The sequence below is a fragment of the Siphateles boraxobius genome, unplaced genomic scaffold (genome assembly GCF_051911475.1).
Source record: "Siphateles boraxobius isolate OS27281-9 unplaced genomic scaffold, OSU_SipBor_1 25, whole genome shotgun sequence".
Taxonomy (NCBI): domain Eukaryota; kingdom Metazoa; phylum Chordata; class Actinopteri; order Cypriniformes; family Leuciscidae; genus Siphateles; species Siphateles boraxobius.
Window position 1 is genome coordinate 21,368,733 of NW_027508866.1, and position 26,912 is coordinate 21,395,644.

At 40.5% G+C, this 26,912-nt stretch overlaps 1 protein-coding gene across 1 annotated transcript in view; it reads left to right on the forward strand.

The window, feature by feature from the left end:
* The window catches only part of ugcg (UDP-glucose ceramide glucosyltransferase), a 31,725-nt gene extending 15,979 nt beyond the window's left edge, over positions 1 to 15,746 (forward strand). The window contains exons 3-9 of the mRNA XM_077243155.1: positions 3,476 to 3,578; positions 5,586 to 5,687; positions 5,955 to 6,067; positions 6,632 to 6,810; positions 7,623 to 7,709; positions 11,349 to 11,535; positions 11,913 to 15,746. Coding sequence (XP_077099270.1) covers positions 3,476 to 3,578; positions 5,586 to 5,687; positions 5,955 to 6,067; positions 6,632 to 6,810; positions 7,623 to 7,709; positions 11,349 to 11,535; positions 11,913 to 12,083 — 942 coding nt within the window. The 3' untranslated portion in view covers positions 12,084 to 15,746. The remainder of the gene's footprint in view (positions 1 to 3,475; positions 3,579 to 5,585; positions 5,688 to 5,954; positions 6,068 to 6,631; positions 6,811 to 7,622; positions 7,710 to 11,348; positions 11,536 to 11,912) is intronic.
* The last annotated feature ends 11,166 nt before the right edge of the window (positions 15,747 to 26,912 follow it).

Consider the following 26,912-nt stretch of genomic DNA (forward strand, 5'->3'; position numbering starts at 1 on the left):
GAGCTTTAAAGACATTAAAGAGTAATATTCAGGACACAGTTTTTAGCATTTCGATTTTCAAGGCACATGTTGTGAATTGTGGTTCAGATTGTATCTGTCTCTGAACATGTCAGATATGCAAGCAGTTTTTTCTCACATTTTTTCAGCATGCACTCGTTCTTATCTTCTACTGTACGTCAAGCACCGCCATCATTCTGTCTTGCCTAAACATGGGCATACAGAGGTACAGTTCTACAGTTCTTCTTTTCTTTATTGTTTTGTTTCCACTAAGATAACCTGATTTAACTTGTGCATTAAAAATCCCATCATCCTATCACCCTGACATTGTTGCTCCAAAAAAAAAATCTAAATGGATTAATTCAGAAATTAAAAACATGTTCATCACACAAAAGATGTCAAGTCATTAATCGTATGAATTGCATTTGTAAGATATTTAAAGGGTTAGTTCACACAAAAATCAAATTTCTGTCATTAATTACTCGCCCTCATGTCGTACCAAACCCGTAAGACTTTCGTTCATTTTCAGAACACAAAGGAAGATATTTTTAAAGAAATCTGATAGCTCTCTGTCCTTCCATTGACAATCCAGTCACATGGATTACTTTAATTATGTCTTTACAACCTTTCAGTCAATAGAGGGAACGAAATGTCTCAGATTTCATCAAAAAGTTCTTCATTCGTGTTCCGAAGATGAACGAAAGACTTAGAGGTTTGGTACGCCATGAGGGCCAGTTAATTAATGACAGAAATTTCATTTTTGGGTGAACTAACCCTTTAATAGTGTTTATATACTTTATATGATAATGTAACATTCCTAAACACAAGCCCTTAGATTTAGATGCTTTCGACACAAATGTGATTAGATCTAAGAGGATGACACATGTATCACACGCTTGGATTTCCCCTTGTTTTCCATCTCTCTGATGCTAGTATTCTTCTTGGCGTCATCCGTTACATTGTTTCACAACCTGTTGTTTAGTCTGACAAGCTCCCTCATTCAGCCAGAACAGACTGGATCAGCTGATCCCGGCACAGTTCATCAGATTTCCTTGCACTGCGTCTAAGTTGGAGGGGCTGCTCCCAGATGGGTCTATAAATGATTGAATAAAAGCCTCCCACTCTTTCAGCTCAGCGCTCGGGGGTTACTGTCGTATATCCGTTTCTCTGGACGCACAGAAAAGTCCCTTTGTCTTTCTGCTCTGTGTCAGGCGCCGTAGCCATGGCAACAGGGTCGCTGTGGAGGGTTGTGAGGGGGACTGGTGTCTCTTGTCAGAGCGCAGGTCTGCTCTTTCTCACTTTGGCCCTGGTGCGACTCCAAGGTTCAAACAGCCTTTCCTGAAAGCCTTTGTTATGTGGCCTGCCACGCTCTCTTTACTGGTACATTCAGTAGAGTACTGGAAGTTTAGTGTTGTCCGCTCAGATGCAGAGAGCAAGATCAATAGAAAATCGAGTGTCGGTTTCAGAACAGACTCGTCGCTCCTTTGAAATTTATGAGCTTTGTAGGGGACAGATTCAACTCCTTTACACTTCTTCTTTTTCATTATTGTTTTGCACCTGTGTTTATTGCTATTTTGGGTGTATCATTATTCTGTTCTTTTTACATTACGGTGTAATTGGTGAGCGTGGGGAGAGAGGGGTAAGCTGTGCCGTAGAGCTGCACGATTCTGGATAAATTGAGAATCACGATTTTTTTTCTCCATTCTCCAGTGATTCTGAGCAGACAACTAAACAAAAAAGCTTCACTAGAGGTTCTGACAAAATGTTAGTTGCTGCGATCTATTTAAAATGTTTAATGGACCTGAATGAATTATTTAAAAAAATCGGTTCAAATGAATAATTCAATGACTCACTCATTGACACTTCTCTTGTTTCATTACTGGATGAATCGGCTTTTTTTTTTTTACGAATCTCTTGACTGAGTGATTCAATGACACATAATTTTTATGCTGCTTGTCGTATGCATATGAGTGTAAACTCGTTTTTATGACTTAACTAACTGTCATATCAAAGTCAATTTATCATATATTTTAGAGACTTGTCGACTTATCGACAGACAATCACTACATGCACCATATGACTTTGATTTGGTGGACAAAAGTTTTTAAAAACTTTTTATATATATTAAAATTTATAAACAAGTATGCAGAACCATTTAAGGTTTTCTTTTCAAGAAAATAATGGTTTTAATGAGTCCCTTTTTGTTTTTATAATATCAGGGTGTTTGTATCACCCTGACATTTTTGATTTTATGCCCCAAAATAAATATCAGAATGGATTCATTTAGATACTAAAAGCATATTCCTCATACAAAAGGTGCAATCAAGTAATTGCTTATGAAATTAGAAACATCTATAACATCTGGGAAATGTCACAATATTAATTGTTTTATTTTATTTTGCTTCAATTCTGTTTTTGACCAAACTAAATGCACGCCATGTAGAAAAATGTCTCTGACATTCAAAACAAAAACTGTATTTAGCCAAATAATCATCACCAAAATGGCTTGAAACGTTACCTATTCAGTATCATGCATTTAGTGTCAGTTAAATGCTGTTAAAATTAAACTGTTAGTGTATTAATTCACAAAGAAGTTAATCAGAAAGCTGAAACTAGTTAACCCGAAATCACAACAGGGCTCTTGATAAATCTTCATGCATGATTTTTCTGAAAGAAAAAGAAAAAACATCTGTCAATCTGCTATTTGTGGCCAGTGCTAATTCAATCTAGGTGAAAATAGTCACTCTGATGATAATAATTATTATTTGCTGTTCTTTTTAACTTTTCTATTCGTCAATAAATCCTGCCAAAATGTACCACCGTTTCCACAAAATATGAAGCAGCACAACTGTTTTCAACATTGAAGATAATAATAATAAGTGTTTCTTGAGCATTAAATCATGAAATTAGAATTTCTGAAGGATCATGTGACACTGGAGTAATGATGCTGAAAATTCAGCTTTGATCACAGGAATAAATTACCTTTTAACATATATTAAAATAGAAAATGGTTCTTTTAAATTGTAATAATATTTTACAATTTTATTGTTTTTACTGTTTTTTTTTTGATCAAATAAATGCAGCCTTGGTGAGCCGAAGAGACTTCTTTTCAAAAACATTTAAATGTTATCGGCCCCAAAATTATGAACGGTATTGTAAATGACGTCTGTTATGATTGGCTAACCTCTTTTTGAAATAATATAATAATGTTTTTCAACTGTAGTGACAGACGGAAGTATTTGGCTGTATTTTTTTTATCTTTTACACCATTATAAACCAATATAGTGCTTGTGCTGTATTGTAGGGAATTTAATAGCGCCTTAAAAACCACCAGCGTGTCTGAACTGTGCGTTTCAATTTACCTCAGCGTCTGAGGGTCTTATTGTGCCATAATAACATTAATGTGATAAAATGTTCTCTTTGACAAATGGACTGAGTTGCTCAAAATTGTCCTTCTCTTTTTCTTTTTTTTCCACAGTATGAGATTCTGCTCTGTGTCCAAGACCATGACGATCCAGCCATCGATGTTTGTAAAAAGCTTCTGGGCAAATATCCGAATGTTGATGCCAGGCTATTTATAGGTAAGTCTTTGATTAATAATCTCTTATGATGTCAAATGAAGCCAGTAATCGAGAAACATCAGGCACTTTGATGCTGAGGTACATCTCGTCCCTCATGGATTGGGTTGTCTGTCAGTTTTGTTCGTCGTGTGCAGGGAAAAGGCAGGGTCTCTGAGGAGTCTCTTCAGAGGTGCGAAGGCCACCCGCGTGTGCGCCACAACTCAGCTGTGTATATGCAAATGCAGCTCTTGGAGTGGATATTGATTCTTGCTCATTAGGAACAGCTGGTGTCTCTCCGGAGGGCTGTTATCCGCCCCGCTGCCTCCAGCTAGTCAGGGGAGATGGGCTGTCCTGGAGATGGCGTCCGCTGCTTTGCACTAACCTGAAGCCATGTTACAAAACATGTAACGTCTGCCAGGTTGTGTTGGTTTAAACATCTCCAAGTTGTTAACCGAACCAGCCAATCAGATGGCAGTAAAGCGTGCGGTGCATTAGTGCTCTCAGAGGCCTCGCCGCCAAACGACCTTCAGGTGTTCGACCCACAAAAGAACATCTTCATTCTGGCTTATTGGATCTCAATTTGGTTTCCAGTCATAATTTTAATTGAATATATTATTGTAATTCAATTTGAACAGTATGAACATAATTCACTCCATTATTCACTATTAAAAAGCATTTTCACCTTGTTGAAATAATCGTAAATATTAGCCGAAAAACCTATATAAAAATAGAAATGTTGGACAGTATAAACATTCATATATAGGTGTGTGTGTGTGTGTGTGTGTGTGTGTGTGTGTGTGTGTGTGTGTGTGTGTGTGTGTGTGTGTGTGTGTGTGTGTGTGTGTGTGTGTGTGTGTGTGTGTGTGTGTGTGTGTGTGTGTGTGTGTGTGTGTGTGTGTGTGTGTGTGTGTGTGTGTGTGTGTGTGTATGAATGATAGAGGCACATAATAACTAAAATACTAAAACTTAAATTAAATTGAAAACTGAAAGTGTAAAAATAAAGCTATATAAATACTAAAACACTGATATGGGTTATGATATCTATGGCAGAAGTGATCTAGACCTGGGATAAGGATTGTTACAAAACTGGAGAATAATCCTTTTTTTTATTCCTATAATATAATATTCAGGTGGACTGGGAATCAGGATGTTGACCCTATCATAACTTAAGTGGTCCAAAAAAATATTTTTAAATTTTCTGTATTGTAAGAAAAAATGATGCGGTCGTCGAAGATCTCAAAAATGAAGTTTATTACAGCATAGCAGTGGCAGGATACACGAAGCACCCTGGGTTCACCGGCGTCAGAATGAACCCCGAAATAATCTCAGCTCAAACATTTTATACTGTATTCCATTCGTCTTCCCCCTCAGCATGTAAATGAAGTACAAGAGTCAGCCCATTTCCCCAGTCCTGATCTAACCAGTATAACAGTCTCATTCACATCTTGATGATAATCCAATCAGCCCAACTGATTCATTTAACTTACAATAGAGAGAACAGGACTGGCAGAACTTTCATGCTTAACAGGTGACATCATCACAACTCCAAAGTTCAAAACACAATGTACATCACTTCAATGTAGAACGGTCAAATGTTAAGGTGTAATCAAGATGGTTCCTGATTGCCTGCTGTCGCCCCCATGCTATAGGTGATAACCGTAACTCTGTGCATATTACTTGCATATTGTAAGGAATTAATTCTATGATAAATAAGCTCTTTTAAGTGAAGGAACACTTCAGTATATCTATATTGAAGTGGAAGTTGGATCGGAGCAGACTATAATTTCTTACAGTATCTAGAATATTATTATTTATGCCATTCTACCATGAACACAGCTGTAACCGACACTTTATCAAACTTCAATTGATAACCACAATCATTGTTTTTAAAATTCGTTAGCCTCATTGCATAATTGCCTAGCATAAAGACATTGAAATATGACTTAGGCAATTATGCTATGAGGCAGTCATTTATAGCCCTAATGGAGGTCATTTTTATTGATACTATATCACTTTATCTTCTTTTAGGAGGTAAGAAAGTTGGCATCAATCCGAAAATAAATAACCTCATGCCAGCTTATGAAGGGGCAAGGTATGAACTTGTCTGGATCTGTGACAGTGGCATTCGAGGTAAGTTTATGATCACCTTATGATCTAAAAACTCACTGCTTTAAATATAAGGTCATTATTAAAAAACAAAACCTCTTCAAAGTTTTTTACTGAATAGTACATTAACTGTCTTTTGTAAAGTTGGCCTTAAGGGTGAATATTGTACAAAGATACAATTCTTTACTATTACTTTAAAAGATTAATGGGGTGAAAAATGAGCATGACATGTTTTGAAGAGATTCACCCTTGAGACGATGTCAGTGCTGATCATGAACTAATATTCCACAGTGAAGCCAGACACTCTCACTGATATGGCTAATCAGATGACGGAGAAGGTGGGACTGGTTCACGGCCTTCCTTACGTGGCAGACAGACAAGGCTTTGCCGCCACATTGGAGCAGGTCAGAAGCCGTCACAACTGACCTTCCAAATTCTTTGTCGGAACAGTGTTGAAGACCTTTGTCTTGTTTTGGTTTTATTAGACTGCTTGCGAACCGACATCATTGCTTATTGTATCTGTGTGTGTGTATGAGGAAGGGCTGTGTTCTGTCCTGTCACTGCAATAAAACTGCTGAGTTGTGGCTGTGTTGCTAGTAGAGACACCAAACTTGAAATGGGACACCGTATGGTGGAGCTCCTCTGTGCCTCTGGACTTAAAAGCTCTTTGTACCAAATGAATGCAATATTTAAATTCATTATTGCTTTGTTTTTGTTTTTAAAGCACAAAAGAAAATTCTCCTTACTAAATATCTCTGTCAATTATTGTTTAAAAAACAGGCTTACATTCATAGTCAATATTATATAATAATATAGTCAATATTTGAACAGGTTAAATTGGCAGCCCTACAAATGAATAATTGGCCAATTTGTTTACATGCGTAATGGGATTCTTAGTTTATATTCCACATAATTAATCTCTAAAGATTTGATGCACTGTTAAACTTGTCCCATGTGAAATCCTGCAGGTTTATTTTGGAACGTCACATCCTCGTTCCTACATCTCAGCCAATGTAACCGGGATCAAGTGCGTCACAGGGATGTCCTGTCTCATGAGGAAGGACGTCCTGGACCAGGCCGGCGGGCTGATTGCGTTCGCTCAGTACATCGCTGAAGATTACTTCATGGCCAAGGCCATCGCAGACAGGTTTGCCAAACTGTTTAAACATCAGTACAGTGCTAATCGCTTATCACATTCTGTCAGGCCATATATATATATATATATATATATATATATATATATATATATATATATAAGAATTACATTATCTTTAAAGAAATATATAAATTAAAAATCTGTAATTAACTCCTGTAGTTCCAAAACATTGACTTTATTTCTTCCATGACGCACAAAAGATGTTTAGCAGAATGTTCCCGCTGCTCTTTCCCATACAATGAAAGTGAATGGGGTCGAGGCTGTCAAACATCATACATGTATGGTAAAAAATCCATAATAAAATGTATACCAAATCTTCGGAATCCATATGATAGTTTTGTGTGACTAAAGGCTCGTTTAGTCAAGAGTGTCAATCATGAAACTCAAAATTTGCTTCCATTCATATTCAGTTATAAGATTTAGGTTTTTACTTAATAATGTCTTCAGTTTTCAAAAAATGGTTTTCAGTTTTGATCATTTTCATTAATTGTATGCACAATTTTATGGTGCTTTAATAGGGCTTTTATAGCTTGAGAGTCTGGTCTCCCTATGCTTTTATTGTGTGGAAAAAACATCTCAAGGTCATATGGGTGTAGAACAACATGAGGGCGATGATGACAATGTAAATGATGTCATCACAGTTACAAATGATGACGATGTAAATGATGACAAAATGTTTAACTTTGAATGATAAATTCCGGCAATGCGTGTTCAGAACTATCTCTCATACTGTCTTTTTACCATCAGTCTCAGCAAAAATGCCCTTTTTTTGCTAGTTCATTGAAATGGTGTTTCTCTTGCAGAGGATGGAAATTTTCCATGGCAACGCAGGTAGCCATGCAGAATTCTGGCTCATACTCCATTGCACAATTCCAGTCTCGCATGATCAGGTACGGCAGTTGTTCAATCAGCTTTTTATGTTCGGTAGTGAAACCAATCTGTTTTCCTGATGGGACCACCTCCAGAGTAGTGATGAGACTGTGTTATTTTTGTTGTTGTTTGCAATTTTCTGTGTTATTTTTGTTGTTGTTTGCAATTTTCTGATAGAGTTGCAGATGGATCCCTGCCTATTTATATCGCAGCATTGTTAGGATCAGGGCTTGACATCGTTTTCCTTTTTTCTCACCAACCACTGTGACTAGTGGTTTTCCAAAGTTACCAGCCATTCTGCATTTTCACTTCCCACAATTTTAACATAGATACCATGGGGGGAAAACTGCCATATAGATCTTTTTAACATTATCTCATAATTTGGCAGCAAATATATTAGGCTGCTGGCAATTTTAGACCTGACACACAGATCCATTATAATGTTACTAGGGATGCTCATTTCGGTTAATTTTTCCGACCGACAACTGCCGATTGTTATCCGAGTATTAGCCGCTAACTGTTAAGATTATAATATTGAATTGGCATTAAATAAAAATAAAATTGACAAGTGTCTGTGAATTTTATTTTAACATGCAAACAAAACAGATCAACAAAAGAACCTGGATTCACATCAAATGTTCACACACCTGCAGCATTTCTGACAGTGACAACAGAAAAAAGCAGAATAAAATTTAAAACATAAAATAGGCCTACACTAAAAAAAAATTTCAACTTAAATAATTAACAAATTAAGATGACAAAAAGAAAACAATGAATCCGTTTGAAGCTTTGAACAACCGGCAATTTTCCAGGAGACTTTTCGTTAAATAAAAATAGCATGCCTACCTCAATCCACACCTTGTCTAGTTTTTATTTTTAAAAAGAAACATGTCTACATGATGTGGGGTTAGTCTGGAGCGCAGCCTGTTGACAGTTAGACCTGCGGCAGAAAACACCCTCTCCGTTGACACAGATGTCCCGGGAATACAGAGATAACGTCTCGCTAGAGTGGCCAGCTTCGGGAAGCGCCTTTAATTTGCCTTCAGTCGTAAGGGCCACGAACTTTGTGCTTTCGAGTTGCTTTTTTTTTTTTTTTTTTAACGGGTTTCAATTCTACGGGTAAAAGTACATCTTGATGGGATTTCGTAATTGGGCTCAATATAGCCCAGTAGCTCTTGAAAACCTTCACCACAGACGACACTGATGGGCAAAGTGTCTTTTGCTACCATTGAACAGATTCTCTGCGTTATCTCCTCAGATCGCCATGCGTCGCATCTTCTCCCTGATAACATGGAGGGTAAAGTTTTCGAGGCCTTCATCACTCGATGCTTGTGGATGTTTGCTTTGCAAGTGATATTGCATTGTACTTGTACTACTGCTGTATTTTAATACCGCGTAGCATATTTTGCAAGTAACTTCGTCGCTCTTTCTGTCGAAATGGTCCCACACAGTACTGCTTTTCGCTCGCTTCATTTTGCTTGCTCAGCAAAATATGTCTGTAGGCACGTGTGGTTGCGCGTCGACGCGCCCCGTGAGTTAACAAATTTAGGCTATATAGTATTTTTTTTAACCATGCAGCAAACAAAAAACAAAAAAGCTTTTAAAAAAAACACACAAAAAAACGTTTAACTTTTAAACCAAATTTTTACTTTCGGTTAAACGGTCAATGTGAACATCCCGAAATGTTACACATTCTTTTTCTTTCTCAACTGTTTATTTTCACTTAAGACATAACACTTTATGTGAATACTCGCCAAGACTGCCATTTTTACATTATTTTGTGTGTATTTGACTGTTTAGGCTGCTAAAAAGAACTCAATTTAGTACTGAGAGGCGGCTTTGTGCCACACTTTGAGTAGAAGCACAAAATCTGCGTGAACAAGTAAAATTATCCCACAGTGAAATTCAAGCCCTGTAACACCAACAATATTCATCCTGAGCAAATTAAACGAGTGAGTAAGGAGAGGCGGGTTTGTGTGTAACTCACTGTCGGAGAGAGAGAGAGAGAAAGCACAGCTGGTAAAAATTAGTTTTGGAAGCATTTCAGATATTTCAGTATTGAAAAATCTATGTTTTGTCAACACTACATTTGCACTTTTTTTTTTTATTTCAGGTGCCTTTTTACAATTAAAAAATATATAGGGTTTTTCACACTGCGCTTAACCCTGGTTATCGTCTTTCTAAACAATGCTTTTAACCCCGGGTAAAGGAATGTTTCACACTTGTAATTTAGAAGCGGGGTTAGCTTTTTATGTTATGAAAGCCTGCTCCGTAGCAGGGTAAGCACCGCTTTTGCAGTTACATGTCACTGATGAAATCCAATGGCGAGTGTTTGTCAAGTAGGGATAGCGAAAACTAAACATTTTCTTGACCGACCACCGAGCCTCATTAGCCGGTTGAAACCGGTTAACCGATTAGTTTAAAATATGCCACGCTATTTTAAATAACAGCCATTTCGAGCCGCACCTGCAATTTCGCAACTCTTTCGCATCTCTCTCTGCCTCCCGCTCACACACACACACACACACACTGCCCCGGGGCTGCCCTTCCACTCACGTAACTTTTTTAAAATCCCCTACTGCGCGAAACATGAGTCACGCAAACGCGGCGCCGAGGAGCTTGTATGTAATCGGAGGACAAATGGCTCCTTAGTTTCGAAATGGTTTGGGTACAAGGTGATCGCGTTGAAAATAAAGGCGTTGGTCTAGCGTTAGAAGCTCATTTGAAACATTGCCGCGGCTCATTTAAGAAAATGACAGCTCCGAAGAGACGCCGCTTTAGTTTGAGGTAGTGCTAACAATAATAAAGAAAGATGATGATCATCATCATCACCTTATCTGTTACCACTGAGATGTGGATGTAATGTATTTCCAAATCTTAGCCCATCTTATGCGGAATGTTGCCTAATAGACTGCAACATGATAAAACCAATGGATAAAACAGGCACCTTCAAAATTCGTAAAAGACGAACCGGCCAAGTCACGTCTAACTCACTGTGTGCCTTCTAATAACGGACAGAACAAGTCGCGTTTTCAGGTGATACATCATAGATGATGTAGGCCTACTGTATTTAAGCACTGTATCACACAACTTACATCTGTGTCATTCTTTTTGGTGAAATGGTCCCACACACTACTTTTCTTTGCACGCTTCATCCTGTCGTCTGCCCTGGCTCTAACCTCGAGTGTTTTAGCCTGTAGCCTTCACTTTTCGCAAACCTTGTGAGCGCCAAATGTTTTTATTGGTTTATTAAGTACAAACAGGCGAGTTATGAAAAATTGAGTGTGAGGGATTTGTTCACTTCACACAAAAATATCTTGGAATGAGATGGCTAACTGTAGTAGCGTTTAGTCCACTGTCTATAACAGCCTAATTTAGAGATCACTTCTTTTTTTTTTAACCGACTACCAACAACTTTGATCAGTTAAAGTTGATACGGTCAACCATCGGTCAAGCTGTCATTGGTTAGCATCCCTAATGTCAAGCCCTGGTTAGGATCATATCTTGAATATTTTGATGATAGTTTTTTTGTTATATGCTATCCAGTATCCTTTATGATGTTTTGTTATGGCTTTAGATTTTATCATTTCCCATTTTGTGGTGTATATAAAGTCTGCTGATCTTCTCATAAACATTTCATTGTTATCCACTCTTTATAGATGGGCCAAGCTCAGAATCAACATGCTGCCGGCCACCATCATCGAGCCCATCTCAGAGTGCTTTGTGGCGAGCCTTATCATCGGCTGGGCCGCGCACCATGTGTTCCGCTGGGACATCATGGTGTTTTTCCTGTGCCATTGTCTCGCCTGGTTCATTTCTGACTACATCCAGCTCAGAGGAGTACAGGTAAAACACTAAGTTCGGCAAAAAACAACGCACAACAAATCTGCATTTCAGCTCTGGCTCTATTTTGGTATAAAACAACCATTTTTGATGTTCCAATCAATTACAAAAGGATAAAATCAAGTCCTGGCCATTTAAAAAAAAAAATCCTATAGCTAACCTCATTCCAATCAGAAATGTCACATTACTGAGGAAATATTGGTTGTTTCTTCATTGTATTTTTCTCGACTTTTCTAGGAAAGTTTATAAACAGACATGGTTTTCATTTTTAACAACCCTTACAAACAAAATCATAAGTTGTTCCTCACAGCCATTTTATGTTAAATTGCTGCATTTTTCAGTCCTTTTTGTAATTGTCTTTCTACACTCTTTCCTAAAAGGGCGGCCCTCCATCCTTCTCTAAGCTGGACTATGCGGTGGCCTGGTTCATCAGGGAGTCCATGACCATTCAGATTTTCTTGTCCGCTCTTTGGGACCCCACCATCAGCTGGAGGGCGGGACGCTACCGATTGCGTTGCGGAGGTACAGCAGAGGAAATCTTGGATGTTTAAACGGCACCGTGTGCCAAGGACTATGCACTGGTGTAAACAAGGAAACAGAACTGCGAGAAGATGTGGGCGCAGATGGACAAATGAACTGAATTTTTTTTTTTTGTTCTGGGTTTTATTCCAACTTCTGATAGTTTTTATTCTGTGACTTTAGCAAGCTTGAATAGATTATTTATGTCCTTGGTGCTTTTTTGCTTTTCCTGAGGTCCCTTGACAATTTGAGACCTCGTTCTAGATGAGCCAAAAGTTATGAAGGGGTTAGGAAGAAAAAAACGAGGAAACGATGTCTGGCGGCACTTCAGCAGGCATCAGAACCCTGATGAAATCACATTTATATTCAACTTTCAACTTATATTCATCAAAGGTCCTTGCAACTTGTTTAGTGGTGGTTGAACAACTCTGTGTATTGCAACATATCCGTTTTATCATGTGTTTGGATGAACGGTACGGTTTTTAAACATTATATCGACACGAAAGTGGGGTAGAGAATGACTGAAGCCTTTTAAAATGGCACTAGCGCATGAATGGATCACTTGCTTATCACAGTGTTGCTCCAAACATACAGCACTCTTGCCATATTTTATACATTTTTGGACTTTTGAATGCTCAAAATGGATCCACTCAGGTCCATTTTATGTTTACTGGACAGAGCAATATCTTCTGTAGAGGTTATACATAGGAAATTGTGGCAGAGTTTCGTATACTGTCGAACTATCCTGAAACAACGCAACGCTTGTACAGTCTTTGCAGCCACTCTGCAGTATTCAAACAAGAGGTATAAAGGTCTAGTTTGAGCCCAAGTTATCTTCAACATGATATCTGCCGATTTAATTGCATATCTTTTGAAATTTAGTGCCATTTGAAGATCAAACGTTTTAAACGTTATAATTTTTGGTTTCTTCAAAGCCAACTCCATGGTTTGTCTTCAAGGACTTTATCTTCCCGTGCTTCATTCTCTGCACTATTTGCTCTCGTTGCAGAATCAGGGTTTTCTAAAACTTTTCCTCCCGTGCCGCTGTTTGTTTGAGAAGCTCTGTCAGTATTTTCCTGCAAATGTTTGACTGGATATAAATGCTCAGATTTACCTCTAAACAGTCCGAACATTTCATCCAACGCCATTTCAGCGATCCAATTAAACCAAATTCTGTTGTCATTAAGAATTTGAGAAGTTCAAGTTTATATACACTGTTTGTTTATTTTGAGTTATTGTGCAAAATGATTGGCAAACATCTGCATTTACGCTCTGAGACATTTCATAACATTGCAGTCACACAGTGTGCCTTTTGGCTTTTTTTAATTCCCCAACAACGTAAAGACCCTTATCTTCAAGAAGTCAAACAGTATTCACGAAACAATTGACATTTCTTCTCCGCCTTTTTTCCTTGTATCTTGAGGAACTGCTTGTGTGTTTCATACTGCCAGCACTTTGCTGTTAAACCGCTCTTTCTGCATTTTCCTCATTTCTTAACGGTCTTGCCCGCCTTCATGTGCTGCTGTGTGTTCATGAATCATGGCGCTGATTGTGACATACCCATGCCAGCACTGGCAGTATTGTTTAACAGATAATCTACTCCTTTACCTGGACAGTTCAACCCTTCTTGTTATTATAAACCCGTAATATGTGATTCAGGAAAACACGTTAGCGTGAGCCATGTGTCTTCATTGTCCATCAGCTGCCATTTAGGAAGTGATTAACACTGTTTTAGCCCAATGCCAAACCCTCCATTGTTTGAGTTTTTGGTATTGGTTTATTATTTCTAATTTGAATGCATTTGAGTTTGTTCTACTGGACACTTGGGCTGACTAATGGAAATATACTTAAACTTGTGTTTTGTGCATGAGGCCACAAAATGAATGCCATTTGTTCGTAACATTGCAGTTAAAGTATTAACAGTTAGCAATAACCATATACATTATAAACTGTTATACTGTATTCAGGCTGTGAAACAAAAGCAAGCTTCCAAACCCATTTCTTTCTCCAGTTGTATAATAAACATTTCAGATTTTGTTGACCGTTTCACATGAATTGCTCCTCATACAAATAATGGGCATCATTCATAAAACATGAACAAGTTTCGAGAAATTGTTGAAAAAAAGCATTCTTGAATTGATACATGGAATTAATTTGTTAAACCATTCTTGTGTAAATTGTTGCGTTAAATTGAATAATTTGTAAAACCATTCTTCCGTAAATTGGAATTGGTTTAACAAATTATTCACTTGAAGGTGACAATTTATATGAGCGGTTTTATGAATTATTTGAGCAAGAAAGGTTTTATGAACTATTCCACGAATTGAATAATTTAGCAAAACAATTCTTGCGTAATTGGTCGCATTAAATTGAATTAGTAGTTAAAACCATTTTTGCCTGAATTAAATTCAGTGCTACAACTTAATGCTTTTAGGAAAAAATTTTACTTAGGAATTGTTTTATGATTAACAAAAATGAATTCTGCTCTTGAATAAGGCCCAATTTGTTTATCTGCAGCATTGGTAAAATTGAATGTACGTTTGCATAAACATGTTACTTAACATGTTTTTTTTTTTCGTTTTCTATCAGTAACACTTGAAATTCCACCATAACATTTATTTAGGGAAGGGGAAATCCGTCTTTTTCTGCAACTATCCAACTTCTGCTCTTTTACTTTCAACCATATCAGCTGGCTCTTATTTTATATATGTGAAATATTGTGTCAAAAAAGTAACTTGTAAATTCACCTCATTTACGAAAAGTCTACAATGCACTGTAAATTTCCTGTTTAGACTTTTCCCTGGCTGTGAGAGAATGCTGAGTTTGTTTGCGTAAAATGCTCTTTATGGCCTTTTTTGATATGTCAATTCTGAAAGGATTGTATTATCGTAAAGTTCTGTGGGGAACTGGACTTTTTTTTTTTCTCAATGTTTGTTCGATTAACATGTTTTGTAGAAGACTGGTGACCCGTATGGTGCCATGTGGACATGAGAAAATGTGTGTGTGTGTTCTGCACTTGTCAACCTGAGTACCAGCAGCTGTTTACTCACAACTACAGTCTGAAAAAGTGTGACAGTCTACATTAACTGTATTGGGTCGGAATTACAGGATCTGAAACAATATGGCTGTGTGTCAAGACTTCTGGGCTGCCTCTTGAAACCGACAATTTGTGTCTCATCCTGTGGTATGATTAAAACATTACTACATTTCACTCATGATCAATCTTTACTACAGCCCTGGACTCATGGTTGAACAAAGCGACCAAGCAAAACTACTGCTACATGTCTACCATCTACGGTCATCAATCAGAGTGCAAAAAAAGTCTAGTTGTGATCCACCGCTTTTATTTTACGTGCTGTAAGTTGACAAAAGAGCAAAGGAAAAAGCTTTTAACTTTTTTTTTTGTTTTTTAAAGAGTATGTACAGTTTATTTATGAAGTTTGGTTGATAACCATTACATACACTGCTTCTTGAGGCTTAATTTATCAAGTTGTACATTTTTGCTTTTCCCTATGAGTTTGTTAGAAACAAAATTCTGGCAGTGTAAAGGTATGGCTGGACAGACTTCAGTTTTTGAATATTTTGTGTTATTTTGTAGATGTTGTGTAATGTACTCTTGATGCTAAATGCGTAATCCACAGCTGGAAACTGTGTCATTACAGATAAATTAAAGCTTTATCAAGCAATATAAAAAATGCATGTTTCCTCCATTTTATACCTGAATCTCTTCTGTGTGATCCTCATTTTTACCTTTAGAGTTGTTTTCCCAGACAGCAACATAGTGTGGGCCGTGGGGAATCCAGATGTGGGCCGGATCTGGGCCGACACCATGTTGCTGTCTGGGTTAAGGCCTGTAAAACACCAACTATAAAGATAACCTTAACAATAACTATATTAGCGTCCACATCAGTGGACGATATTGTTCTGTTTATTACAAGCATGCTGCATTTTTGTTGTCTGACGCTTTAAATGCTCAAGCTCGTTACAGCAAGATGGATTCTGATTGGCTGCCAATGTTTTTATTATTCATCAGCTGGAAAAACCTGTTCTGAAACTGATTCAAACGATATTGTTTTGCTGTGCAGTTATCATTCTGGTTATGGTGTAAACTCAGCTAATGTTTTATATTTACAACGATTTTTAGAACTTATGAATGGTCCTTTAGCTACATTGGAAATACAATAGTTCTTTTCAAGCACATGCAAATTAGTTCCTTACCCTCTTTCTGACTTCCTGTGTGTTTGAGTTTGTGTGCCACCATTCATGTTTAATCATATGTTTAAAACTGTGATTTTGAGTTTGTGTGCCACCATTCATGTTTAATCACATGTTTAAAACTGTGATTTTGTTTCATTCTTACTGACCGCCAGAGGCAGTGTAAAGATTATGGATTATCGCAGCGCCAGCTAGATAGGTCGAGAGAATATACCAACAAAGTCACGTGGCGTGACGTATGCTGAGCCCTGGAGGGTAAAGCTACAGTAGCTCAGCACTCTACCTCTTTCGCTTTCTCGCCTAGTTGAGATTGGTTGTATTGGTTGAGTGACGCGCTGTCAAGTGCAGCTTACATGAGCAGCGAGATTCGTCCTCACAAGCTGTGACAGCGCGTGTCTACGCCATTTCAAGGATTTGGATTTTCAAGGATTTGGATTTAAATTAACGGCACTTGGTGAGTTTTGTTTTTTTCATATTGCTTCGTCGGTAACACTCTGTGCCTCTCGGTGCAATCCGGTGGCTTGTGTTTGCCGCGCTATGAGTTAACGGTCTCCCGTTGACATAAGTTATCTACTTAGAGTGTTTTTCCTCGTATCCATGTAACATTTTTTGTCGCTCGGTTCAATCCGCCGGCAACTTTAGACACTTTATCTTTTTTCGTAAAATTTTTGTTGGTATTACCTGTCGGTTCACCCGAGGTAATCGTTTTATTTTACTTTTATTATTTTTTCATCCCGCTTAACTTAACCTTACGGTACTATCCGAGGGTGTTATTAGCGAATAACTATGGCTCACAGCTCGATAGCCACTGGTTTTCCACTGACTTGTAAGCTGTGCCCTAATAATCTTCTCCCTGACGACGGTCATGACATCTGCCCGTCGTGTTTGGGTGTTCAACATCTGCGAGAGGCTCTCACGGACCCGTGCATGCACTGCAGTCTTTTGCCTATGTCGGAACAACGGCTCCGTCTTGCCGAGTTAGACCCTAATTCTACAGTGAAACTAGGGCAGTTAGATGTAGCCCCTTCGCGCACTCGGAAGCGCAGGGCGTCGGCAGCAGCTGGTGCTCCCCTCCCAGCTAAGAAGGCCAAATCGCTAGATGATGAACATTCACATGTTGAGAAAGGTTCACTTTCTATGACGGTGTCGGTGCTTTCTTCAGAGATGGCAGAGCTGAAACGCCTGCTTCACTCACTTCAGCCGGTCACATCTGCTACACCTGTGAGGATGACACGGAAGGATGAGAATGTTCAAAACCAGGGAGCTGGGGAAGAGTCTCTTGATTCCCCTTGTTTTTCTCATCGTTCAGAGTTTGATGTGCTTTCTACAAGTGCTTCAGATTCCTTTTTTCACGATCATGGGGATCCTATGGATGTTGCTGCAGAACCATCACCTCAGGCTGTTTTCACTGGTTACCCAGCAGCAGAGGGCTCTAGTGGGGGGTCAGTTCAGTCGTCTGGACAAGCCCAGTCCTCCTCCGATGACACTTTGGCTGTGCTTCGAATGGCAGCTGCTCATCTAGGACTTGATGAGTCACCTGTCCAATCTGCACAAACTAATGTGTTTTTCAGACAGACCACAGCTGCAACTTCTTTTGCCATGCCACCATGTAAGGATTTTGTGGCTGAATTCTCAAATGCTCTCACTGGTTCTGGTCCACCTAAGCGGCGCTCAAAGATTGCTCGAACGCTAGCATCTATGGCTGAAGCAGATTCTATCGGGGTGGGTCGTGCTCCGGAAATAGAGCAGCCTGTGGCAGCTTTGGTAGTCTCTCCTGATGAGGCTCTGAGGAAATGTGCGATGCCCCAGTGCGCAATGCGGTCGTACGGATTCCTTGCTAAAAAAGGCATACGAGTCTGTTGCCTACATTACTCGAGCAGAAAACACGATCTGCCAGTTACTTCTTGCTGCCACCAGTACGCTGGAACCTGCAAATGCAGATCCCTCTATTTCACAATTTCTGCAAACTGCTCTGTTGGCAACAGGCCATGTGACCCGCGAGCTGGGTAGTCTTACAGCCACGCTTCTGGCAGCCCGCCGCCAAGTGTGGCTTGCCCAAGCACGACTGCCGGAGGACTGCAAGAAAACCTTGAGAGATCTTCCTTTTGTTCCCGGGCATATCTTTGGTCCAAACGTTCCGGAACTGTTGGAAAAGCGGGTAAAGCTGTCTGAAGCCACTCGTCAGCTGACACAGGTGCAGCGCAACCCTACCTTTAGGATGCCAGCGGTTCAGACCCGACATCACTATGCTGCATCGGAGCAGCGTTTCCGCCGGCACGCTACACCTCAGTCACAGCCCCCTCAAAGACCTCGTGTTCCTGAAGATGCAAGAGTTTTTCGCCCACCTCTTCGACAGTTTCCGGGAGGGCCCCGTCAGCGTCCCCCCGCGACCACTAAAAATCGCACACGTAAAGCCTGAGACAGTCAGGCCGGCGGTCGATCGTTTTTCTGTAGAGCAACTGGAGTACTGGAGATCCAACACAGCAGACCCCTGGGTGTTGGCGACTCTGAGCAGGGGATATACTCTACATTTTCGGCGCCGGCCTCCCAGATTTTCAAGAATTGTTCCTACGATTGTCAGAGACGCGGTTCGCGCAGTGGCTCACTCTCTGGAAATCTGTTCACTGTTAGAGAAGGGAGCCATAGAAAAAGTTCATCCCCTCGTTCAGAGAGACGGGTTCTATTCAACTTATTTTCTTGTTCCAAAGAAGGACGGCGGTTTCCGCCCAATTCTCGATTTGAGGCTTCTGAATTTGTTCCTGAAGGTCCTTCCCTTTCGAATGTTGCGCACAGCCGATGTTCTCCGGTCTGTGACAGCAGACGATTGGTTTGTAAGTGTCGACCTGAAAGATGCATACTTTCACGGCCCAATTGCTGTACATCACAGAAAGTTTCTACGTTTCAGTTTCCTGAATCAAGTATACGCGTTCAAAGTGCTACCCTTCGGCCTTTCCCTTGCTCCTCGCGTCTTCACAAGGTGTGTGAGTGCAGCTCTGTCTCCTCTTTGGATGAGAGGTATGCGTATTCTTCCTTATTTGGACGACTGGCTTCTCTGTGCCCCCACAGAGCAGCAGGCAGTACAAGACTCCAGACTGCTCTTGAGACATGTGCAGAAGCTGGGGTTTTCTGTGAACAAGAAAAAGAGCCGTTTGATTCCATCACAGACCACTATGTTCATAGGAATGACCCTGAATTCCTGCCTAATGTCTGCCTCCCTGTCTCAGGAACGTGTGACAAACATTCTACAACTTTTGGCTCGCTTTCGTCCGGGTGTGTCTTTGCAGTACGAGGTGGTCCTACGACTGATAGGGATGTTAACAGCGGCTACAGTTGTGATCCCCCTGGGTTTACTCCATCTCAGACCACTCCAGTTATGGAACAACAGTTTGCGGCTAGATCCCACCAGACATCGTCATCAACTGGTTATAATTTCTCACCGTTGCATATGTGCGTTGAGGCGGTGGAGACAGTTAGAGTTTCTGAAGGCAGGAGTGCCCCTGGATGTTGTTCCCTCTCGTCGGGAGTTGGTCACGACAGACGCTTCCCTCACAGGATGGGGGGCAACGTGGAATCGGAGGGGTATTTCCGGGCGCTGGACTCCGATCCAGGCCGCGGAACATATCAACCTGCTAGATCTCAGGGCAGTGTTCTTGGCTCTAAAGTACTTCATGCCGGTTCTGGCAGGCCGCCATGTTCTTGTTCGGTCAGACAATACCTCAACAGTGTTCCATCTGAACAACCAGGGCGGCACGAGATCCCGCAGGTCTCTATGGTTGACTCACGAGATCCTGACATGGTGTCAGCCACGACTCGCTTCACTGAGGGCAGCTCATATTCCAGGAGTGTGCAACCAGACAGCAGATGCTCTTTCCAGGGATCAAGTACATCCAGGAGAATGGAGGCTTCATCCAGATGTAGTGCAGGAGATCTGGCTACGATTTGGAAGAGCAGAGGTGGATCTTTTTGCTTCAGAGATGACCACCCACTGTCGCTTATGGTTCGCAAGGACAGAAGTGTCGAGCCCCCTGGGCCAGGATGCGCTGTCTCACGAATGGCCGAACTGCCTGCTTTATGCGTTTCCACCTACCCCTCTGTTATGGGAGACGTTGCACAGGATCTCCCTGTGCAAGCACAGAGTGTTACTCGTGGCACCACGATGGCCAGCCAGACCGTTGTTTCCTTTGTTGCTGAGACTTCTGACAGGCAATCCATGGAAGCTTCCCCCAAGGAAGGACCTACTCTCCCAGTTGGAGGCCAGTGTCTGGCACCCGGACCCGGCTCGTCTGCAGCTTTGGGTCTGGCCATTGGGTTAAATCCTTCCCTGGAGCATTGTGACCCTGCTGTTATTCACACCATCTCTAATGCTAGGGCTTCTTCCACACGACAGATTTATGCTTCCCTTTGGTAGCTTTTTTCTGCATGGTGTGAGGAACGGGGGCTCGATCCTGCAACATGCGACATTCCGAGTGTCTTAAGTTTTCTTCAATGTTTACTGGAGGAAGGAAAAGCAGCTTCCACGTTAAAAGTATACGTGGCTGCAATTTCTGCATATCATGTTCCAGTTGGTGGCTCTTCTCTTGGCTCTCACCGTCTTGTCTGCAGTTTTCTGAAGGGCGCACGCCGTCTGAACCCTGCTCGGAAATCTCATTTTCCTGTGTGGGATTTGTCACTCGTACTTGCATTCCTGTGCTCACCCCAGTTTGAGCCCTTGCAAAATGTTGACATTAAATGGTTGTCCTTGAAGACTTCTTTTTTGTTAGCTATTGCTACTGCGAAACGAGTCAGTGAGTTGCACGCGTTGTCTGTTAGTGAACTGTGCTTGCGTTGGTTACCGGATGGCTCCGGGGTGGTTCTACGACCCAATCCTTCTTTTCTTCCTAAGGTCCTTCTTCCTCAGTTCATAAATCAGCATATTGAACTGGCCTCCTTTCAGACTTCTTCAGGGTCCGATTCAAGTGCCCAACTCTTGTGTCCTGTTCGGGCCTTGAAGTGTTATGTGAACTCTACTGTTCAATTTAGACGGTCAGACCAGTTATTTGTCTGCAATGGTGGTGTGAAGAAAGGTGCTCCAGTGTCGAAACAGAGGTTGTCGAACTGGATAGTGGAGACCATTACGCTGGCTTACAAGGCGGCAGGGAGACCACTGCCCTGGAGACTAACTTGCCATTCCACTAGGGCCATTTCATCTTCATGGGCTGTTTTTAGAGGAGTTTCCCTGGTGGATATCTGCACTGCTGCTACCTGGGCTTCTCCATGCACGTTTGCCCGGTTTTATAAGGTCAACGTTGCTGCTCATCATGCCATCAGTTCTGCGGTTCTTCTGGAGCAGCCTTAATTTCATCAGGTGGGTGGCATTCCTCATGACTATGTTGGTATGTGTCATCCATAATGTTTACACTGCCTCTGGCGGTCAGTAAGAATGAAACAGAATGCTAGTTACGCATGTAACTGTGGTTCTGTGAATTCTGGATGACCGCCAGAGTTCTCTGTCACTCGGAATGCGCGAGAAAGGCGTACCGAGGTAGAGTGCTGAGCTACTGTAGCTTTACCCTCCAGGGCTCAGCATACGCCACGCCACGTGACTTTGTTGGTATATTCTCTCGACCTATCTAGCTGGCGCTGCGATAATCCATAATGTTTACACTGCCTCTGGCGGTCATCCAGAATTCACAGAACCACAGTTACATGCGTAACTAGCGTTAAACATCATATCACATGTTTAAAACTGTAAAATGCAAATATCACTCACAGGATCTAGGCATGACCCCAATACTTGGTATATCATTTGAAGTTAGAAGAATACTTGTCATTTTATAGACATTGAGCTGTGCTTTCTAAAACCCCTGACCTTAAAAATGAGGCGTTTAGTGTTTAAATTGTCCTGCACTGTTACATGTGTTAGATTGAAGGAGGGACCCGAGACCAGAATATCAGAGAGACTTTAGGGTTGATTAAGCAACCGGCTAGCAATGTGCTAAAACCCACTCAGAACAGCTTAGCAATGATAAACATTAGGGGTGTAACAATATGTCATGATTTGGTTTCGATGAACGATACTCTCATGATACTTTGGCTTTGTTCATAGTAGTTAAAATTAGGGGTGGGGGAAAAAATCGATTCTTAGATGGATCGCGATGCAGACGTGGACGATTCTGAATCGATTCACAAATGTCAAAAATCGATTTTCAAAAAAAAAAAAATTTTTTTTAGATATGTAGCCTATTTATAATGACGTAATATAGACGGAACGCAAAAGACGGAACTCTGAAGCGCGGAAGTGCAGTGCCCGGACCGTCTGTCTGTGGCGTGCGCACATAACAGAGACGCGATGGCTGAGCGCGAAATCCAAACACCCTCCTCGTTAAAATCTGACGTGTGGAAATATTTTGGCTTCTATGAAGTTGAAGGGGGAAAGGAGCTGGACAAGAGCCACACTAGTTGTAAGCTTTGTAGAATAAAACTAAAATATTTCGGCAACACAAAAATTAGAGAAGCCATATGACACGTTTCCACCCAGAGGAGGAAAAACACTCGGCTGTACCAGAGCCGTTTCTCTCAATGGCTCTGGGCTGTACCGGTGTTCAGACGATTTCTGCTGCCTTGTCGAAAAATGCTACCCAAACGCAAATCGATCATAGATAATGTTGATTCATTCTCTATTGTTTCCATAATGGTGTAAATCTCACAATATTATAACATCGTTATTTCATTTTAATCAGGGTAAGTGTATGGGGAGCATATTTGGATATTTTAAATGAACTAGCAATTATCACATTTGATATAACAAGTAAAAATGATATTATTATATGAAATAAAATTATAATAAAATTCGAAGTTAAGAGTACAGTATAATGTACTGTTTTTATTTTTAAAACGGTGTGAAAAGTAAAAATTATCATCAAATATTCATCTTTGATCTGTCAAAGTTTCCTACAAGTATCCACAGCAAGGATGCATAGATTTATGGGCGTGGTAAGCAGAAGAAAAATGAGTCTGCACATGCACCAGTAAGTAGCACATCTCGATGGGTAGCATGAATCGTCAGAACACCTGTTGTTGTTATATTATTAATTTACTACAAGTATGCTGCTAGTTCAGGCACACATTTATTTTCCTGTTGGTTCTTTGCAATGTTAATAAAATATATTGTACGTTAATTCTTTGTGGGTCATTACTTTGTACTTTTAAAGCAAAGTATTTATATTCACACACACACACACACACACACACACAAAAGATTCAGATAATCGATAATCGCTTTTGAATCGAATCGCAGGCCTCTGAATCGTAATCGAATCGAATCGTGAGGTGCCTAGAGATTCCCACCCCTAGTTAAAATGGTGTTTTCTTAATTATTACTTGTAACACATATGTGACCCTGGATCACAAAACCAGTCACATGTCGCACGGGTAGGCCTATATTTGTGACAATAGCCAACAATACATTGTATGGGTCAAAATTATCGATTTTTCTTTTCTGCCAAAAATCATTAGGATATTAAGTAAAGATCATGTTCCATGAAGATATTCTGAAATTTCCAGCCGTAAATCTATAAAACATTTTTTTTTTGTGAGTGAATGCAGCACAATCTTGAACATAAATGGACAACTTTAAAGGCACTTTTCTCAATGTTTCGATTTTCTTGCACCCTCAGATTCCAGATTTTCAAATAGTTGTATCTCGACCAAATATTACCCTATCCTAACAAACAATACATCAATTGAAAGCTTATTTGTTCAGCTTCCAGATTATGTATAAATATCAATTTAAAAAAAAATTTGACCCATGTGATCCAGGGTCACAATGAAAAACCGTTAACAAAAAGTAGTGTTCATTAAAGCTGTATTTGGTACATCAAGGGTGGACATAGGCTTGGACTTGGTTCTTCTCCCTCATACACAGTAACGGTGACACCAGAAGGGGTACTTCATTTTGGCAAAAATGTGTTTTCAATAAAACTTGTCTGCCTGGGCATATTGCCATCCAAGGCCCCTCCCACTTGTCTGCTATGGATACTCTTACCAGAGTCCAATATCGCCTTGCTTTAGTAGGAAACACTTCTAAGCGAACTTTCAATCATAATGGTGTCGACTTGTATTGTTCCCCGGTGCAAGAATTCAAAGAGTAAACGTTCAGCTTTTGGCTTCCAATGAAGGATCCAGTGCATTTAAAGCAGTGGCTAAAGCAGCAAAGAATCGTAAATATGGAAACACCACCACAATGGGGAGGAAAGCATTTGAACAGTAGAGTATGAATCAAAATCTCATGACATTTCTGTCAGAAGGTATGATCTGGTCAGCATTATTATTTTCTGTTTTATTTGTAGTAAAACCATGGGTAATTTTCATAAGGGATTTGTTGTGTTATTACAGGGAGAATGTGTTATGTTTTTTGAGAATACACAAAGTCAGTGTTTTACATCCTACTGTCTTTCATTGCATGAACAAAACAGTTCTTCAAAATGTCTTATTTTGTGTTCAACAGGGGAAATCAAGATAGCAAATGACATCTGGCCCAGTTGTGGCCCACATCTCCCACACTCTTCGGCCCACATACCGCATGGATGACACAACCTGACTGTGGCTGGCATCCGGGCCTCATCTGGGCAAACTATGGCACATATGGTTCAGTTCTGGCAGCGGTCACATGGGCCACACACACCAAGCCACAACTCACACTAAAACCGGCTTGATGTGTGTGGGCCAGAGACAGCCCATGTGATCTTTGCCGAACTGAGCCATATGTGCCATAGTTTGCCCAGATATGTATACCATCTAAGAAAGGTTCAACAGGTTTCGAATGTACATTGATGTGTTTTAGTAGATCATTCTTGGAATTTGGTTGGTATTTTCAATTACATCATGTCCTGTTGATCCCATCACTTTTTGATTTCAGTCAGCTGTTCAGACCAGTAGATTCAGTGCGTATCTTTGTAAATAATGGCATTACAGCAGGCATGACAGTGGGCTGCGGATCAGTGCTCTGTGTTTGCTGAGCTGTGTGATTCACTCCAGATTATGTGCACTACTCTCGCTCAGCACTACTAACTCTATCATTTCCAACCATCTGGTCTCCCAGTCCTGTGTCAGTGTGTTTTACTGACCCCAAAGCACAAATATTCCCTCATCCTGAGGCCAGAGCTGTGTTTATGTAGTTCATGTCCTACTGTTGTGTCTCTTTGTGTTATCTGCTGTATTATCTGGTGTGTGTTCTTGCCTGCAGGAGGACTGTCAGTGCTTATCTCAGCTCTCTGTTGGATATAAGCCCATTATTAGGGGAACAGGGCATGGATGGAGATCTGGCGCCACAAGAAGAAAATGCCATCTTGCTGAAAACTCAGTGTTGAGCTCAATGCTATTCCCTGTAGGCATTGCTAACACAATTTTAATATGTAAGGCTCATTTAAAGATTGTCCGTAGAGAGTTTTCTCAGTTCAAATTATGCATATAGGTTCATTATATATGGCATTGTACTACAGCTGTAAAGATTTATATAGAAATGAAGGTTTCTAGAGAGTTGATTAGTGTTTATTATTTTACACTGAAGTGTAATAACTTGCACTAGGGGTTTTGGAAAAAACTCCCAACCAAATGTAAATATGAATAGTAATATGAACACTAATAAAGCCCCAAGCAAGCACATACAATTCACAAATGAGTCCAATAAAATACTGGGTGGTCTAGACTCTAGAGAGAATGAGTTGTTTATGATTTATTTTTAGTAAAACTATTGGCCTGGAAGTTCTACAGCAGTGGTTCTCAAACCTGTCCTGGAGCAACACTGCACGTTTTCTTTGTCTCCCTAATCAAACACACCTGATTCAGCTCATTAACACATGTGAACCACTGTTCTACAGTAAATGGTGAACTAATAAGCAACCCAGACAGCAACATAGTGTCGGCCCAGATCCAGTCCACATCTGGTACGTGTGGAAACATCTCGGTTACATATGTAACCCTCGTTCCCTGAGAAGGGAACAGAGACGTTCCATCGTGATGACGAATGGGGTTTCACTTAGAAAGCCTATCAACTTCAAGTATACAAAATGAGCCAATGGCAAAGAAATCCCATGGGTCTGCGGAATTTGCATGATGCAACTCCACCCCACCTCGTGGGTATAAAAGGAGGACGCCGGCAACATGCAGATATTTTTCTTCGCTGAGGAGCCAAGACTGAACTCAGGGGGGCTTAAAGGGATAGTTCACTTTGAAATTCATTTTTGGTATGTTTTAGCTTACCTCAAGAGCATCCAAGATGTAGATGTCTTTGTTTCTGCAGTAGTTTAAATTTTTATATTTTTAGGTCAAACCGTTCTTGTCAGTCAGTTATATTATGCAGGTCTATGGTCACCACCTCAAAGAGCAGGCACAGAGAAGTCCAAATTAAACATGATTTAATGACTCGTAAATGTAAGTTCACATTGATGGCCTAAGACACGAAACGAGCGGTTTGTGTGAGAAAACGAACAGTATTTATATCGTTTTTACCTCTTGTAACCACAGCCACGTCCAAGTGATCTGTTTTAAACCGTCGTAAAAGAAAACAATTACATATGCTCGCACGAACTCATCCGGGAGTTTTCACAAATTCCCAATTTATGAGCCTTTTCTCTTGAAGGGGCCAAAAGTTTAGGAGGCTCTGCAGC